Source organism: Euprymna scolopes, chromosome 36 (genome assembly GCF_053919585.1).
Source record: "Euprymna scolopes isolate OS-2025 chromosome 36, ASM5391958v1, whole genome shotgun sequence".
NCBI classification, from domain to species: domain Eukaryota; kingdom Metazoa; phylum Mollusca; class Cephalopoda; order Sepiida; family Sepiolidae; genus Euprymna; species Euprymna scolopes.
Genome location: NC_136517.1, coordinates 39768950 through 39788949, shown reverse-complemented (window position 1 = coordinate 39788949; position 20000 = coordinate 39768950). Strand labels below are relative to the sequence as shown.

At 30.0% G+C, this 20000-nt stretch overlaps 1 protein-coding gene across 12 annotated transcripts in view; it reads right to left on the bottom strand.

Moving 5' to 3' along the window:
- Positions 1–20000, bottom strand: part of LOC145260423 (homeobox protein six1-like) — a 1097433-nt gene that overhangs the window by 181351 nt on the left and 896082 nt on the right. Inside the window, exon 1 of one of the 12 annotated variants that reach the window (XM_080118412.1) lies at positions 18423–18561. The exons of 10 other annotated variants lie outside the window; for them this stretch is intronic. In XM_080118412.1, the coding sequence (XP_079974538.1) occupies positions 18423–18546 (124 nt within the window). In that variant the 5' untranslated portion in view covers positions 18547–18561. Of the gene's footprint in view, positions 1–16257; positions 17561–18422; positions 18562–20000 lie in introns of those variants that run through there. One more of the 12 variants, XM_080118416.1, reaches the window with a different exon arrangement.

Below are 20000 nucleotides of genomic sequence, written 5' to 3'. Positions count from 1 at the left end.
CGAGGACGGTCTGGTGATTTACAGAGTTTATAATTATAAGGATATATATATATATATATATATATATATATATATATATATACACGTCATTGTTAACTAATTATACCTAAAATTAATGCATTTAATTTTTATATGTAAAAATAAGTGATGTTACAGTTAGAACGAAAACAAAAATGTCACATTCGAGTCGTAGACTAGCATCGATAATCGCTCAAAAATCGAAAAACTAACAATACCGATGGAAATGCACCGATTGTTCAGTATTTTGCTTAATTTTCGCTTTTATAGTGATTAATAAGACCTGTCTCAACTTTATCTTGAATGAGAACCATTTGATGTTCTGTTCTAACTAGACAGCCTTTGCAGTAACTATTCTTAACTAAAAAAGATTTTAAAATAAGTTAAAACATGAAACACTTATCCAGGTAGGTAAAAGAGTAAGTAATCTTGACTTTTACAACATTTTTTTTGTTTTTAGCTATTCTAGGAAATTATCGGATGAAATTTTATTCACATAATGGAAACGAAAAAAAAAAAAAAATTACATTCTCATTATTCGAACTACGGTTCTCGTTGCGTGCTATTTTCACAACGTTTTGGCCGATGTTACCTCCAATATTCTTCAGTTGTAACTTATGAAACTCTAGAATTAGCACAAAATTTCGCACGCACTTTTATTTAATCCATAGAGGCAGCATGCTCTCGTTCCGTCAGGCATGACCGTGTAAAAATCTTAATCCCCTATCGTGTTCCGAGTGTCAGTGAGGATTGGATCTTTAATCTCCAGAAGAGCGTCACAACTGAATGAACCTAGTTACTTTATCCGTTGTGCCAGGAGTCTTACCGGCCTTCAGGCACATGAAAGGATACTTTGGGGAGATTATCGATGAAAAAACTTACACAATTTGTAGATTAATATATCGGTAATGTATTCATAAGTTTGATATTCCACGAATGTTTTTTTTAGATTATGGACTTTATTAACGATAGGTCGGATTTACAGCATTATTTTTTTATAAAGTTTATAATTTAGTATTTCAAACGCCTTGCGTTCTTCCTCTGAAATGGTCCGATAAAAAACAACCTTTCCTCTGATCATTTCTGATGAAGAATGCAAGATGTCTTAAATATATTGGATGAGAAATATAATAATGATTACGATAATAGTAATGATAAATTATTAAAAAAAAAAAACAAAAACAAACAATTCCGAAGGATTTATTTATTTATTTATTTATTGTAACTATCCTAAAATATTTTTTTTGTAACTATCCTAAAATATTTTTTTTTTGTAACTATCCTAAAATATTTTTTTTTTTGTAACTATCCTAAAATATTTTTTTTTTGTAACTATCCTAAAATATTTTTTTTTTTGTAACTATCCTAAAATATTTTTTTTTTGTAACTATCCTAAAATATTTTTTTTTTTGTAACTATCCTAAAATATTTTTTTTTTGTAACTATCCTAAAATATTTTTTTTTTGTAACTATCCTAAAATATTTTTTTTTTTGTAACTATCCTAAAATATTTTTTTTTTTGTAACTATCCTAAAATATTTTTTTTTTTGTAACTATCCTAAAATATTTTTTTTTTTGTAACTATCCTAAAATATTTTTTTTTTGTAACTATCCTAAAATATTTTTTTTTTGTAACTATCCTAAAATATTTTTTTTTGTAACTATCCTAAAATATTTTTTTTTTGTAACCATCCTAAAACTTAGGTTTAGTTCAGCAAAATTTAGTTTCGGTTAAATTCTAAAGAAACACCAAAACTATTTTGGTTTCGTTACTCATTTGTGTTAACATTTTTACATATATATTTTAAAGGTCGATAATTATTATTTGTGAGTCAAGTAATAAGCCGTCGAATATTTTGCTTATTAGCAGAGGGCAATATACCGGAACATGTATTGCTTTACTTATTAAATTAAAGAACTTTAAATTCTTATAAATTCCGTAAAATATTTTTTTAAACGAAAATACGTCATAAATGAAAAACTGGCGATAATGTATTAGAACGGTATCAATTTGAAAGAAATTTGGGAATGCTAAAACCAACACAACAAAAAAAAAATGTTCTATATCTACTTTGCTTTTTTGTGCACATTACTTTTTGTTGTTTTTTTTTTGTTTTTTTGCAATGTCATTTTTATTTTGATTTATTCAAAATCAAGAGTAATAAAGAAAACTCTTATTTTTTAATTTTTAAAAGTTTGACGTTGGTTTTCAAATCATTTTTTTTATTGCTAAGATTTTAGCGTTCCGAATTCATCTTTCAAATTCGTACCACCTTAATACAGCAGCATACAAAAAAAAAGTAAACCTGAAAAAAGCGTTTTCTTCGATAATTTGTTTAACTTTATTTTAAATAAAATAAAGTACGTCGCCAATAGTCAACAATAGGTATTGTTGATTTATATATGCTTTACAATCCACCGAGATTCAACGAGTTAAAAATAAAAATTATACAGTGATAGAAATCCATGGAATAAATGTTAGTGTGACATTTATTGGGTGTTTTCTTTTTAACAGTATTTTGTATATTTGTTTTATTTTTAACTTATTGTCGAGACTTTAAAGATATAAGAAATACCAAGCAACCATTTTGTTTCTTGTACTCGTGTAATGCTCGACAACCTTTTTTTTTTAAGTGATTAAAGTTTTTACATTTTACATAAAATATATTCAAATCTTTTCTAGATAGAAGAGTAACTTGTCTTGCCTTTGCCGCTATTTATTCGTTATAATTTTTTTAAACACTTTTTTGAGTATCTGGAGTTAAAACAAAAACAAAAGAAAAGCACGTTCTTTAAGTGTTTGATTACTTCTATTATTTTTTTGATTTTTAATATTTCTGCTACTATCACTATTATCTATATATTAATGCGATAGCGTGTGTGTGATTTTCTGTGGTACGCTTACAGCAGAGTCATACATTACATATGAATGAGTCCCCTGTAGAATTTAATGCTGTTACTATTAATATTATGGACTTCCATTTCTTGTAATCAATAATTTTACCAAGAATTCTGCATAAGTCTTGGTTTCAGTTTCGATTATAGCTGGTGGCACTCCAGTAATGTGTGCGTGTATATATATATATATATATATATATATATATATATATATATATACATACACATTACTGGAGTGCCACCAGCTATAATCCAGTAATGTGTGCGTGTATATATATTATATATACATACACACACACACTACTGGAGTGCCACCTGCTATAATCGAGATTATATATATATATATATATATATATATATCGATTATAGCAGGTGGCACTCCAGTAATGTGTGTGTGTGTATGTATATATATATATATATATATATATATATATATATATATATATATACACACACACATATTACTGGAGTGCCACCAGCTATAATCGAAACTGAAACCAAGATTTTATATATAAGTCTTATTAAATTATATAAGTTTCGGTTATGGCTGGGGGAACTCAAGTTATATCTTTTTTTATTTGGGTTTCGGTTCAAGCTGATGCACCCAAGTCATATGGATATATATATTTTATTTTTGAAATCGCAACTTTATAATATATAAAAATCGATAGAACATTAGCTTTATAATATATATATATATATATATATATATATATATATATATATATATACACGAAATCTGCAATAATTAAAATATCATAGTCAAGCATACTTTACGACCGGGCTACGCCGGGCATCCCCTCTAGCTTAGATTAATACTTTTGCAGTATTAAAAAAGCTACAATATTATCAGAGCGTCTTCATTTACACTGAACATCTGCAGAATGCCAACATCAATATATTACATGTGAATGAGTACCCTGTAGAATTTAATGCTGTTACTATTAATATTATTTGCTAAGGATCGAATTGAGAAAATCATTTAAAAAGGACGCTGGCCAAAAAGGCATAAAAACAGATCTATCGAACGTGACTGGTCACAGACAAATTGCGTTCCCCCCATAGCTTATCGAATTCATGGGTTCATGGTACATTTTCAAGGGGTATTAGTGTGTGTATAGACACCATAAATCCGAGAGGATGTGACATTCTTATATTTCGATCGCATAGTCTGTGACGCTAGAATTAGGATGAGCACGTGCATTTTTTTTTTTTTTTTTTTTTTGCATAACTGTTCAATTTTGTTTTTAACTTAGCGACGCACGTTTGTTTTGAGTATGATTTTATCATTTTGCTTTTAATATGTGCTTCTACGGAATTTGAGACGAATAGAACCAAACTATCTTTTGCCGAATTAATCATAAGACTCAAGTTATGGTTAGGTTAGGGTTAAAAAAAAATAGATTCAAATTCTGTAGAAACACCTATAAGGACAACTTAATTTGTTTTTTCTTGCCTGCTTGTTGACTTATTGAACCGCGCTATCTTTGAATAGTATTTTCAAGTTTAAAGTTTTAACACCTTTTTTTTTTTTTATTAAATTGTTAGGTGAAAGTACAGAATAGTTACAGAACACCTACCTCTCTCCCATATTAAAAATGTCTTTCTACATAATGTTATTATTTCAGCACAGTTCAATAAGTGCACAGGTAACATTGTTTGTACAGAGTGACCCCCCCCAAAAAAACGGGCCCAAACTCTAATAAAGCCTCGTTTCTTAGTGTTTTGTCCGAATGAAATGAAACTTTGGTCATAACTAGTTTATTATTTTCAAAACATTACATCAAAACACTAGGGTATTTGGCCTTTTTTTCTTCCTTCTACAGCATATGTTCTAGATGGCCTCCATTTAGCTTTTGTTTTTGTTTTTTTGGGGGGGCACCCTGTAGTTATTAGATAGGTTTCCATCAGTATTGTTTAATTTTCGATTTTTAGGCGATTATAGAGACACTAAATATAGTCGTCTTATGTCCATTTTTTTTTTTCTTGTTCTAACGTAACACGCGATGCCACCCTTCTTTGCTCGAAGTAAATAATCGCTTTAAAATAAATTAAACCACTAAAAACTTATTCGGGCAGGTAGAATTTATCTTGCCTTTGGTAAGATGTATTTGTATAATTTTTTTTGTACCACTTGTTCATTTTGTTGGCTATATTACAAACTGTTACATTTACTTTACTATTTATCAATAAAAATGAATCAAATAAATTTTATTTGATTCATACATTCATTTTTATTATTTTTTTTTTGTTTATTACTAATTATTTATTTTGTAAATATTCTTTACGGCTACTTTTATTTATGGTTACTTAACGAAAAAGAAAAAAAAGCGCTTGTAAAAAGGCGACAACTCGAATTTTGTTAAATACATCATTTTAAGAAAAAACAATATTACTTATGTCGAAAATAAATCTAAACATTATGTAGATTCGAGTAAGAACTGATTTTGTGTTTTAGTAAAAGAAAAAAATATCTATCGCTATAGGCTACAAAAGTTGGACGCCATTACGATATAATGTAAAATATACGTTCTGCGTTATGCCCCCTGTGCGTGAAATCTTCACCGTCTACTCTCAACCATCTGGAAAAATGCAATTTACATTCAAAATTACTTTCACCTAGAAATAACTTTCTACTCTGAATTTTCGTCGTTTTTTAATATATCACTATTTTCGACATGCCAATTAAACAGGTAAATAGTTTTACTTAAAACGACGTATTTAAAAACTCGATCCGTCGAGTCTCAAATTTTATTTATTTTTATATATAAATATTTTATTTGACTGATTATTTAAAATCAGTTAATTTATTGGTCCACCGACTTAGTCAGATTTGGACCTTAGAATTCACTCTCGTCCGGTAGTACGTTCGTCCGTTCGTTCCCAAAAGTCTCAATAACTACTCATGAGATTTTTCTGAAATTTTACACGAAGTTACAACTAGGCAACAGAGGAAATGTAATATTCTCGGATTTTTTATGAAAAATTCTGGTTGCGTTACAAGGGATCAAAAAATCGCATTTTTCGGGACATAGAATCTTCTACGACCATTAGATTTTACTGAAAATTTTCCCCCAAGGAAAGAGAACATGGATATGGATCGGGAAACATAATATTTGATCCTGGGAAGATGCAGAGTGTTTTAGTGTAGAAACACCTTTGGAGACTAATTCTTATTTTTCTCCTAAAATTCGAGGCATCGGTCGAGAGACCATATACTTTTGGGCTTGTTTCTGTTTATTACAAAAAAAAAAAATCAATAAATAAAAATAGATATTTGAGATAGAACGACTGTGAAAAATTATTTAAATGACGGATTTTTACTTAAAGGACAAAAGTATAACAAAAATAAAAATTTGATTGAATTGGCCGTGTATTTTCGCGTGAAAATTTAAAAATTGGGTTTGCTTAGTTTCAGAATAAGATTAAACAAGTGTACTTGTGCATCTATGTTACCGCGCTGAAATAAACACATTTAGAATGCCATTTATAAGATGTGGAGGAGAGGGTGTTTTGTAACATTGTTCTTTTTTCATTCGCCTTACAATTTAATACAAAAAATATTGTAAAAATTAAATTTATTTTAAAAATATTAAATAAAATAAAAAAAAAATAGCGCAATAACAGATATATACGCACCAGGATAAGAATTGATTATTTGGGTTTGTATTACTGTACACAGATTCGAAAAAGTTGTCAAAAAACAAATATATAACAAATAAATGTTATCAAAGGCAAGATAAATTACTTTTCTACCAAACTGGATATAATTTTCGTGTTTTTATTCAATTTAACATGTTTATTCAGCTCGAAAAGCATACAGTGTTTACCGATATATTGGAAAATTCAAAATGGCGGCCAACTCTCTTTAATACGGTAAGTTCGGAAAAAGGTGTAATAAATAATAAACTAGACAAAATACTGTTAGAAATTCGCTCAATATATGTTACCGTGACAAAACTTGACATATATTCGATGTTTTTTTAATAGTATTTTGTCTAGTTTATTATTTATTACACCTTTTTCCGAACTTACCGTGTTAAAGAGAGAGTCGGCTGCCATTTTGAATTTTCCAATACATCGGTAAACACTGTATGCTTTTCGAGCTGAATAAACATGTTAAATTGAATACAAACACGAAAATTATATCCAGTTTGGTAGAAAAGTTATTTATCTTGCCTTTGATAACATTTGTTATATATTTGTTTTTTTGACAACTTTTTCGAATCTATGTGTACAGTAATACAAACCAGATTATTTTATTGATAAACTTTTATTCAAGCTAAAAGTTATTTAGATGTCAGTTTAAAGGCTTCAAACTTACCTTCGAAGTGTTATGAGATTAAAAACAAGAGTTACGATAATTGTGTATTACTGTCACGGGATAACTTTTTCTGTTTCATTTTGAAGAGCGTAGAACGGGGAGAGACAAAGGATGTTTGAAATTTTCTTTTTATTCAATAAATGTTCAGATAGCATTTCAGAATTCTTGTAGAAAGAAAAAAAAAAAACGAAACTTTGGTCAACGTGGCCTGATTGTCCCACTGAAAACTTACCTGCAAAGAGTTGCTTTTTAGAGGTATTAGCCCCAACCTCCCCCATGTCCAGAACGGCTCTCGGAATAAACACTCCCAAGCTCCTCATGTTAAGAACGGCTTTCGGAATAAATACTCAACCTCCCCATGTTAAGAACGGCTTTCGAAATAAAACACCTTTTCCAGGTAAGTCTTTAGTGGAACGAACAATGAGATCACATTGACCGAAACGATAAAATTTCTATTTTGTGTTCTTAGAATTTTCTTAAAATGTTCTTGCAAATCAAAAATCACACGCATTCCAATAAGGACTGTTCATCAAGTTTATTTATCTATCTATCTATATCTACATCTATTTATCTATCTATCTATCTATATCTATTTATATCTACATCTATTTATCTATCTATCTATCTATATCTATTTATATCTACATCTATTTATCTATCTATCTATCTATATCTACATCTATTTATCTATCTATCTATCTATATCTATATCTATTTATCTATCTATCTATCTATATCTATTTATATCTACATCTATTTATCTATCTATCTATCTATATCTATTTATATCTACATCTATTTATCTATCTATCTATCTATATCTACATCTATTTATCTATCTATCTATATCTATTTATATCTACATCTATTTATCTATCTATCTATCTATATCTATTTATATCTACATCTATTTATCTATCTATCTATCTATATCTATTTATATCTACATCTATTTATCTATCTATCTATCTATATCTATTTATATCTACATCTATTTATCTATCTATTTATTTATCTATTTTTAAGTCATATTTCGACAACTTTCATTCATTTCAGAATTTGGTGTTATTAGAATGTTCGGGTGTGTTTACAATCCACAAAGGTTCGATAAAGTGGTTGAAAATTCAAATATAAAAACAAATATCAAAGGCAAGATAATCGTACTTATGCACTTATGTTACCGTACTGAAATTATGTTTTTTAGCTATTCTGTACTTGCATCTCACAATTTGCTAAAAAAAGAATATCGTAAAACATGAATTTAACTTCAAAATACTATTAAAAATAAAAGATACAACAGTACCATAAGTGCATAAGCACCAAGATAAGTTACTCTTCTACCTATCTGGAAAAGTGTTTAGTGCTTTTACTTTAAAACGTTGATTCGATTCAACAAAAGTGCCGAGCGTTGCGTGAGAACAAGAAAAATTGCCGCGAATGGATAGTTCATTATATAAAGTTTTGATAACTTAAAAATGCTCCCGTGACATACGGTGGTTGGGTTTCTTACAGTATTTTGTTTGATTTTCAAGTCATTATCAAGACTTTAAATATTTAGGTGTCAAGTCGCGGCTATTTTTTCTTGTTCCCACATAACGCGCGACACTATGTCCTTCGAACCGAATAAACGTTTTCAAGCGAGTAGAAATCACTAAAAACTTTTCCAGTTAGGTAGAAGAGTAACTTATATTGCCTTTGATAACATTTCTTATATATTGAATTTTTTTTACCCCCTTTTTTTTAATCTCTGGTTTGTAAAACATGCCAGAATGTTCTTGATTTTATTTTAATTCAATAAATATTCAGATAATGTTATTTTGTGTTTTCAAACTTGATATTTTTTATTCTCCCCGTTCTGAAATTGCATTATCTCCCCCTTGCCCTGCGCTCCTCAAAATGAACAAAAATAAACAAATAAGTTTTCCCGTGACGATGAATGCACAAGAGCTAAAGTTTTCATCTTGTATTAAAAGATACTTTAGGGGATGAGGAATGGTGGTGGTCATTTTATAGAATCAACCCTACTATTTAATTGGAATAATTATTGAGATGAGTATTATTTATTCATTGCGGACGATCATCCTCATATTTTAATTGTTTCACGACGTTTCGGCCAACTATTCCTCTGGCCTTCGTCAGGTGGTAACCGCGACGGGATAGGAACTCCGAATCTCTGAACTGCATTCTCATTAATTACTACCTTCCATAGAGCAGTGTAGAGAGACGTTGAATCTCTACGGTTCCAGTTGAGCATTGTCTGAAGATAGCAGGTTCAATCCTACTCCGAACCGACCAGAGGCTTAGTTGGCTAAAACGTGGTGAGACGAAAAACGACTAGGCAGTAATTTCTGAGAATGCAGTTAGGAGATTCGGAGTTCCTATCCCGTCGCGGGTACCACCTGACGAAGGCCAGAGGAATAGTTGGTCGAAACGTCATGAAACAACAACTAAGACAGACTGCAATAAATAAATGAAGAATCAATCCCTGTTTTCAATTGGGTGCTTTTATGAAGTATTTTAATTGGAGTCTAACTTAAAGGTTCTTACATTAACGTTATCACTAACCTTAAATCTGGGTGATAATACATTCGTTTTTAACGGCTCAAAATGTGTAGAAAAAACTTGGTTGGAGACAGGAGATTATATATATTAAAAATAAAAATGTATCACTTTCTTTAAATGGCTGTATTTAAAATATGATAAATCGAAATCTATTTTGTAATCAAACTGAGGAGTCGAAAGTGGAGTAGAGCTTACGAGGTATATATTACAACGAAACAGGCCAGTTATATTTGGGGTTTGTATTACTGTACGCATAGATTCGAAAAAAGTTAAAAAAAAAAAAAAAAAAAAAAAAATTATATATATATATATATGTTATCAAAGGCAAGATAAGTTACTTTTCTACCGAACTAGATATGTTTTAGTGTTTTTATTCAATTTAACATGTTTTTCATCTCGAAAAGCATACAATGTTTACCGATATATTGGAAAATTTAAAAATGGCGCCCGACTCTCTCTTTGACATGGTAAGTTTGGAAAAAGGAGTTAAAAATTTAAAAAATATGAAAAATACTGTTAAAAAAAAACCCAACCGAATATATGTCAGCCTATGTCATGGTAACATATTGAGCGAGATTCTAACCGTATTTTGTCTAGTTTTTATTTATAACTCCTTTTCCCAAACTTACCGTATCAAAGAGAGAGTCGGCCGCCATTTTAAATTTTCCAATACATCGATAAACATTGTATGTTTTTCGAGGTGAATAAACATGCTATGTTAAATAAAAACACTAAAAACATCCAGTTAGGTAGAAAAGTAACTTATCTTGCCTTATATTTGTTCCCCTAAAACAATTTTAAAAATAAAATTTAATTGTATTACTTGCACTTGTAGGCGTGTCAGAAACATTGCGAAAAATATTGAATAATTCGACCCCCACTGTCTTTTTAAGCTTATAACTACTCGAAAAAATGTAATTCAAACCCTAATTTTTTTTTCAATTAAGGAGCAAGCACCAAGGTTTCATTAAAAAGAAAAACAACGTGATTTGAAAAAAAAAAAAAAAAAAAAGGTTTTAAACCTCGGACTTTACAGGTAAATTTCTAAAAAACACTTGTTTTTTTTTTTGTTTTAAATTTGAATATTATTTATTGATCTTTTATCTTCAATTTGTGATTTATAAAAAACTGGTGAGTAAATTAATTATTGCAGTTTTAATAGACATTTCAAAATGGGGAGGGGTGTGAATTAAAAAAAAAAAAAAAACGTTTGTCTAAAATATTATACTCGGTTTATTGGAAAGAGCATAAAATTTCACATTGACCCTGAAAATATCGTAAAAATAGAATCAATAGAAAAACTTTGATAGATTTTTAAAGTTTAAAAATTGAAAAATACTAAACTCGTAAAATTGAATTAATTTCATTAGTTTTTTTAAAAATAAAAAAAATATTTCTATTACTTTTTATACAACTTTAATAGTTTATTTTGGAAGTATAATCCATATAGAATATAAACAACCTACTTTTAAAAGAAATTTGGAGTTTTTTTTAATATTTTATTCGCAATTTCGTGTTAGGGGTGTCAAAAATTCCTACAAAAATTCTGATACACCTCGCACTTGCTGTGCACGAAAGCAATGTAAATAAACTAAACGAATATTTAAACCAAACAAATGTCTGTATTGTTTATATTGTTCGGAAGAGCAATTTTGTTATTCTCGAAATGTTTCGACCAATATAATCGTCAATTTCTTCGGAAGGGGGGGGGGGTCCGTTTAGAATTCGAGAATATTTACCAATTTCCGTACAAGTTCCAGGTTTTTTTTTTAGAAGCTCGGAGTTTACATCGGTGAAAATAGCAACTAATACCGACATAGCAGCGAGAATAACAACGTATTAATCTTCAATATTTGGTGCAATTTACGGATCATGCTGAAAGAAATTTAGAAAACCATTATTAACCTGGGCAATGTGATCTTTTTTTGTTAACTATTCTGTATTTTCACCTCACAATTTAAAAAAGATGTAAAAATTTAACTTGGGCTTGAAAATCATAGCACAGCTCGCAAACAGCAGAAGTACCTAATCTTTATCTAAAAGAGTTTAAAAAAAAAAATTCAAGTTTTGTTTTTGTTTTTTTGTTAAAAGAAAAACTAGTACTGTTACAGGATTTTAACAGAACCAAATAGACTTTCGCCGAGTTGCTCCTAAGACATAGTTTAAAAAAAATGCTCGGTTCAAATCCGCAGAAGTAAAGTAAAGTTTTAAAAAATAAATAAATAAAAAATAAAAACTTGGGGGTTTGAAATTCGAAAAGTTGTCAAAAAACAGATATATAACAAATAAATATTATCAAAGGCAAGAAAAGTTACTTTTCTACCTAACTGGATACGTTTTTAGTGTTTTTATTTAATATAACATGTTTATTTAGCTCGAAAAACAGTGTTTACCGATGTATTAGATTTAAAATGGCGCCCAAGCCCAACTCTCTCTTGAACTCGGTAAGTTTGGGAAAAAGAGTTAAAAATAAAATACTATACAAAATACTGTTACAAACTTACTCAATGTTACCATGACATAGGCTGACATATATTCGATGGGTTTCTAACAGTATTTTGTATAGTTTCTTATTTTTTTAACTCGCTTTCCCAAGCTTACCGTGTTCAATAGAGAGTCCGGCGCCACTTTAAATTTTCCAATACATCGGTAAACACTGTTTTTCGAGCTGAATAAACATGTTACATTAAATAAAAACCACTAAAAAAATTATCCAGTTAGGTAGAAAACTAACTTATCTTGCCTTTGATAACATTTATTATATATTTGTTTTTGACAACTTTTTCGAATCTATGTAATACAATCCCAATTTTTTAAAACCCTATCCAAATAAATCCAAGTGGCTTCTCCATTCTACCGCAAGTGTCCCTTCGAAATTTATTTTGAGGTCTTTAAACTGGCATATAGGAAGTGATTTCTGGTTTGTATTAAGGTTTTACAAAAGAAAAAAAAAGTCGAATATTAGGGTTCATTTGTTCGCATAGTCAAAAGGTAAAACCTTAAACTGTACCAAGAAACAAACATCTATATTCTAATCCTCTTTGTCGATTTCAGTTTTTTCTCGGGAAAACTGGGCCGTACTAGTCGAAATTGTGAATGAATCTTTGTTTCTGTGCAGCGAACTAAGTAGTATAGTATCTGTTAGATGCGTTTATGAATTTAATGCAAAAGTGAACACAAATTCACCCATTAATTTGGCGTAGATCACCGATTAAGATCCTATAACTTTTACCAGTTTTTAACGGGTTATAAATCTTTAATATATATATATATATATATTTTACAAAAGTCACAATTTATCAAGGTCCGAAGGGTTCATGAGCGTGCGGCGTGCGGCGATCATCGGACAATCTTGTAGTAATGGTTAGTGTTGGGAACTGGGTATAATTTGATTAAGGGAACGACTAATAAATATATATACATATATATATTATATATATATATTATATATATATATATATATATATATATTACAACCAGAAAGAAATGGCGTTGTCTCGACTTAAGTAAAAGAACCTATGCCCTCTTGTGGTAAGCCCATCAATTTTTTTTTTTTTTTTTTTTACAATATTGTGCTCGGTATTAACCGATAGGGATAGGACAAAAAAAAAAAAAAAGCGGCATTAATTGAAGTAAATTTTGGTAAATTTATCTTTAATTTTGAATACATACCAACTCATTCTTTCTTGCTCCACGACCTGAACCCCGTATTATTTCTAAAGTTATTTTTGTTTATAAGTATTTTAATGAATTTTCGTCGGCACAATATCAACACGACTTATTTAAAAATAATATTTCAGATTTGAATTAAATGTGAACCATAATCAATAAACACCAATCAACCGAGATTATCCGAAATTTAAAATCATAAGACACCCTGTGCTTGAGTTCTAAATATTGTATCTTGTTTTGTTTTTTTTTGTTAAATATTAAAAGAGAAACAATTTGGAGTTAATATTTAGTAGTACGCGTTTAATACGAAAACGAATACGCTTTAAAATGTGTAAATATACAGAACTAGACGCAAACCGTTTGTATGAAGACTCCGTTTTTGTTTTTAAGCGTGTTTTCAACTTGAAATTTGTATCCAAGTTTACAAGCGTTAAATACTAAATTGACTTTACTAATATATGAAATATTTATCGCTTGTGCATTATTTTTTATACAGATTAGACTATTTTTGGTGTGAGATGCAGTGCATCTCAGATGCACTGCCAGTGCTGGTTGTCCAACCGGCAAATGTGTTTATTCCGAAAGCCGTTCTTAACATGGAGAGGTTGAAAAATAAGAAAATGCCTTTCGCAATAAATACTCCCTACCTCCCCATGTTAAGAACGGCTTTCGGAATAAACACCCTTTGGAGGTTGGACAGCCAATGCACATTCACCGTCTCCGGCTGTTCCTCCAGTTCATTTATCACCCTATTTTAAATAGAATTTTCAAATTAAATTTTATTTTTACGGTAACGTTTGTCGATTAAATTGTTGGGCGAAACATCCTCCCCTCTCTCAGTTAAAGTCTTTCTAAATACTAACATTATTATTTCAGCATGGTCCGTAAACTGCATTAATTACTTCGTCTTTAATCGCATTTGTTGAGGCCACTAAACTGCAGTTTTCTCACGCACAAGAATTATTTCATGTATCCGCATGGAATTTTATAAGGAAAAAGGGTCCTAATGCAGAGAGTGATCCGCGCTATTTTTTTAAATCGTATTTCCACGTTTAAAGTTTTATGATGCGATTTTTTTTATTCAATTGTAAGTATAAAGTACAGAATAGGTACAAAACATCCTCCCCTCCCCATGTTAAGAATGGCTTTTTAAATAAGGTGCTAATGCAGAGAGTGATCCGCGCTATTTTTTTAAAATCCTATTTCCACGTTTAATTAAAGTTGTTTTTTTTTATTATTCAATTGTAAGGTTAAAGTACAGAATAGGTACAAAACACCCTCCCCTCCTTATGTTAAGAATGGCTTTTTAAATAACGTTATTTCAACACGGATCACTTTCTGCAGGAGTAACGGAAATAATATAGGTATTAGCCCGAGAGTTCTCATGGAGTAGAAACGCAGAAAATATTGTGTAGCTTAATTGCCATATATTTTCTTTATAATTCTACATTAATATTGTCATACATAGACGTGTTTTTCGTTGTCTTTCAGACTTTTGACTATGGCTAGATAATAGGAAATTCGAAATCAGTGGTGTTGGTGTGCATGCAGGTGCTCTGCTCTACCGACGGGGAAAACGAAACTATTCCAAGTGGAAGGTATTCTGTCGTACTTGAATTTATTAACATTTTTTTTTTTACGACACTAGCATAAAACACTCAATATTTATGCAGAGAAGTTACCGTGTTGAAATAACGTTATTTAGAAACCCATTCTTAATATGGGGAGGGGTGTTTTGCACCTATTATGTACTTTAACCTTACAATTGAATAAAAAAACCCATAAAACTTTAAACTTGGAAATACGATGAAAAAAATAGCGGATTATTAAGTGTATTAGCACAAAAAAAAATGTATTAAAATAAATAAATAGCACGGGAACTTCTCGGCATAAGCACCGAAAAAAATATAAAAGATCATTTCTTCTTACGCTAAGTGGACAACTTAATTTAAACTATCGGGTGATGATGCGTTCTCTATTTCGGGGGAAAAAACATTTTCATTTAGCCTATTTTTTAAAAATAGAATTACGGTACTATGCATCTATGTTACCGTGCTGAAATAATAACATTATTTAGCAAGCCGTTGTTAACATGGAGTGGGGAAGGATGTTTTGCAACTATTCCGTACTTTTCGTTAATTCTGTAAACAAAAAGAAATATCGTAAAAATTGAACTTTACTCGAAAATAGTATTTAAAAGAAAATAGCGTAGTAACGTGAATGTAGATGCATCAATATAGTACTCATGCAGAGAGTGATCCGTGCTGAATAACGTTATTATTTGAATAGCCATTCTTAACATAGGGAGGGGGAAGGTGTTTTGTACTTATTCTGTACTTTAACCTTACAATTGATTAAAAACAAAATTTTTTTTTTTAAATGAACTTGGAAATACGATTTAAAAACTAGCGAGGATCAGTAAGTGCATTTAGCACATATATATATATATATATATTATATATATATATATATATACACACACACACACACTTCAGAATAACGTAATGCAATATATCTACTGATATGGAAATCAAGTGATTAGTGGTCTTACAAAATATTATTGGCTGTAATATTTTATAAAGACAATGGGATATATATTGAGCACTTTTGAAGTAAATACTTAAAGTTTACGCATAAATTTATACTTTCGTATATTAATTTTATGTGTGTAAATAAAGTAGTTATATATTATGTATATGGTAAGACAATGAAGAATGAAAATTAAAACAAAAATATATAAAAAAAAACAATGAAATAAATATTTCAATGTGATTTTTACTTACTATGTGATATGTAAATTTCGACACAACGAACTATATTCCAATATGTTAGTAAGAGTCGCGCGCATATTCTTATACTTTAAGATGCGCGTCGTATGGATGCCCATATATTTCTGTTTTGTTTCATAAATAAATATCAATATTATATATGCTGTAAAATAAATACGTAAATCCTTCCTTGGTCGTTGAGCTTTGTGTTTTTTTTTTTTCTATAAATACGGACGTAGTCGCATGTTTATTTTTTTTTTCTCTTCCAAAAAATAAATCCAATTTAAAATCGTAGTTGTATTCCGTATTTTTTCTTTTCTTTTTTTTTTTAAATAACGTTCGTTTATCTTCAATTAAAATTTTTGGGACGATTAAAATGTTTAAATATGAAATTAAAGTCCGTCTTGAAATTTGAACATTCACTTTTTTTTTTTTTTTTAGTGTAAAATTAAAAACAAAACTTTGAAAAAGTTAAAAAAAAAAAAAGAAAGAAACTTCATTTTTTTTTTTTTACTACATATTTACGTATATACATACGTACTTAGACATACGTGCAGAGTGCAGCAGCGCGTTGTTGTAGTGTGGATTATAAATGTAGCGGAGTTTACAGTTAAGCAAAATTCATTTTTAAATATTTTTGTTATTTTGTGTAAAGATTGGGATTTTCTTGGAAGCAGTTATTCCAACGACGAAATGAATTATGGGTTTTCGTTAACTTGTTTTCAAAAATAAAACAAAAAAAAAAAGTACTCGATTTCGAAACAGCAGATTCCACTTCTGCAAATAAAGTGGAAGCAAAATAAAATAAATAAAATCCAATCGGTTATAAATATAAAGATCGCTCGTAAAAATACGATATGTTGGTGTCGATTTGGTCAAATATTTCCAAAGATACGACGTTGATAAAGTTGCATATAAAAAAAAAAAATGCGAAACGGTAATTCTTTAAAAATGTCCAGCGAGATGGTAAAAACACACAAGAAATATATTTAAAACAATATAAACGATATATTTTTAACGCATGTCATTCCGTGTACGAAGTTCCATCCGTTCATATTTCAGTTAAATATATAGATATATATACACACACATATGTGTATATATCTATATAGATTTATATATACCCGTACACACACATATGTATATATGTAGAGGTGTTCTTCCTACGCAGTGCGTGTGTGCTCCACAGTCGCCGACACGTACCCTAGGTGCGTGTACACACCTACTAGACATTCAAGACAAGCGAGCTTCTACCTTCCTCGTTTAAACTAAAAGCGTTCAGTAAGGTACTCTGACGAGAGAGTAAGAGAGAGAGAGAAAAAGGGAGAAGGAGGAGGAAGGAGAAAAAGAAATAGGAGGAGGGGTAGAAGGAGGAGGTGAGATTAAACGAAGGACTGTCGCTCTGGCGGTTCGATTGTTACCCGACCAAGTAGATATATTAACCTTACAACCGATTTAATCCAACCAGCTCGTTGGTTGCGTCTAAGGGGCCGTACAAATAGAAATTTACTTCCCTGTATCGTGTCAGTGTGGAGATTTATTCACACACACACACACACACACATATATATATATATATATATATATATATATATATATATATATATATATATATATATATATTGTATGTGCGTGTTTTAATGGTGAGGATTACATCGACAACAGAGATCCAGATGTCGGAGACTTTCCCAGAGCCAACCAGTTGCATAGCGCATAGCCTATGAGGTGGTCGCAAAAGACTTGTTGACGTAAACCAACTACCCCACGTATATATATATATATATATATATATATATAGGAGCTCTACTAATATCGGACACTGTTGGGACATAGGGCACTTCTATAATTTAACTCTCATAAAATAGAAACGATTTACACACACGCACGCGCGCACGAGCCCGTTTTAATCGACACCCGCGATTCAGCTTTTTTGCGAGCTTCTCAAAGCCAACGTGTTGCCAAGTGTACTGGCTCTGGGGTGGTTGCTTTTGAACTTAATTCCACCTCGACTTTCTGATGTGGGCCAAATGATCCCCGTATATGTACGAACTTCTGTTAATGACTACTTTGGTGCCGGGCATTGTTAGGACAGAGGGCACTTCTGTAGTTTAAAGTGCTCCAAACACATTTAGAAAGCCCTCCTTAACATGTGTGTGGAAAAGGGATTTCTTAACTCTTACCTTGTGCGGACGGATCTTCCACAAAATGAAAACAATTAATGTGCTTGCGGATATTAAACTGGAATAGATCCAAACAGAGGTACACATAAAAGTTATCTAGTGATACGACGAAAAGCACACGCATACATACACACGCACATTGTTTAATACTTCTCTACACAGACACATAGATATATACACACATATACACACACGCACACATACACACACGCATACATACGAAGGACATTTCAAAAGTAATGCGTCCTATTTTTTTTCGGTCCGAATTGATTAGATGGGATTGCAAGTTGTATGGTTGTAATGACTGAACTTATGCATTCACGACCTGAAAATTGCATCCCTCTGTTGCAGCTATCGACGGTGTGAGAAAGTAACCCCTGTCATCGACGTGCTTAAGAAGCAGACAAGCGTCAGTTAATTCCCCCATGCACAAAAAAAAAAAAAAAAAACTGAACATTCACATGCGGTTGGCGAACGTTTACGAAACCGATGTAATTGATGGCATCACAGTTAGAAGATGGGTTCGTCGATTTCCGAGCTCCGACAGCGAGGTGAATGAGCAAAAGGCCCCCCCCCCGGACTTTTACAACCGAGCCATATATATATAAGGATGATGGTATAAATTAACTGCGAATATGTAGAAAAACAAATTCTGCATCACAAAACGTCGCTCGTTTTAATGTTTACACTCCCGACTTCGTATCTCTTTAACTTATGGAGTTGATAGATGAGAAGGCTTTACTTTTAGGACCAATTTTGCAATTTTTGATTTATTTATTTTAAGTTTTGTCAATAAATGAGGTAACAATAGAAAAAAAAATATGAGGGTTGGACACCGTATGTAAATATCATATACCTCCGAAATGCATGACGTTTTAATAAATAACAAATAAATGACTCCTTCTTTGCTCCCCTCCCCTCCATTCCGGTCACAAACTGTTTTTAGGCTGGGAAAATTATTTGGTTGTGAACATGAATTACATGCAAAACTCACTATAAGCAAATTAAATTATCTTCGTTAATTAAAATTAAAAAAAAAAAAATTTAAACATAAATTTATTTTATGTCGCTTCTGTTGAAATTAATGTTTAAGAACATAAAGTCATTTATAAATCAATGATGTCACGCAAAGCTTATACTTATGTGTTAAGATAATATTTTAAGCTCTATAAGATTGGCCAGATATATATATACATATATATATATATACATATATATATATATATACAATCTTATATATATATACAATCTTATATATATATATATATACAATCTTATATATATATATATACAATCTTATATATATATATACAATCTTATATATATATATATATATATATACAATCTTATATATATATATATATACAATCATATATATATACATATATACAATCATATATATATACATATATATATATATATATAAAATCTTATATATATATAAAATCTTATATATATATAAATCTTATATATATATAAAACCTTATATATATATAAAACCTTATATATATATAAAATCTTATAAATACATATATATATAAAATCTTATATATTTATATATATATAAAATATTATATA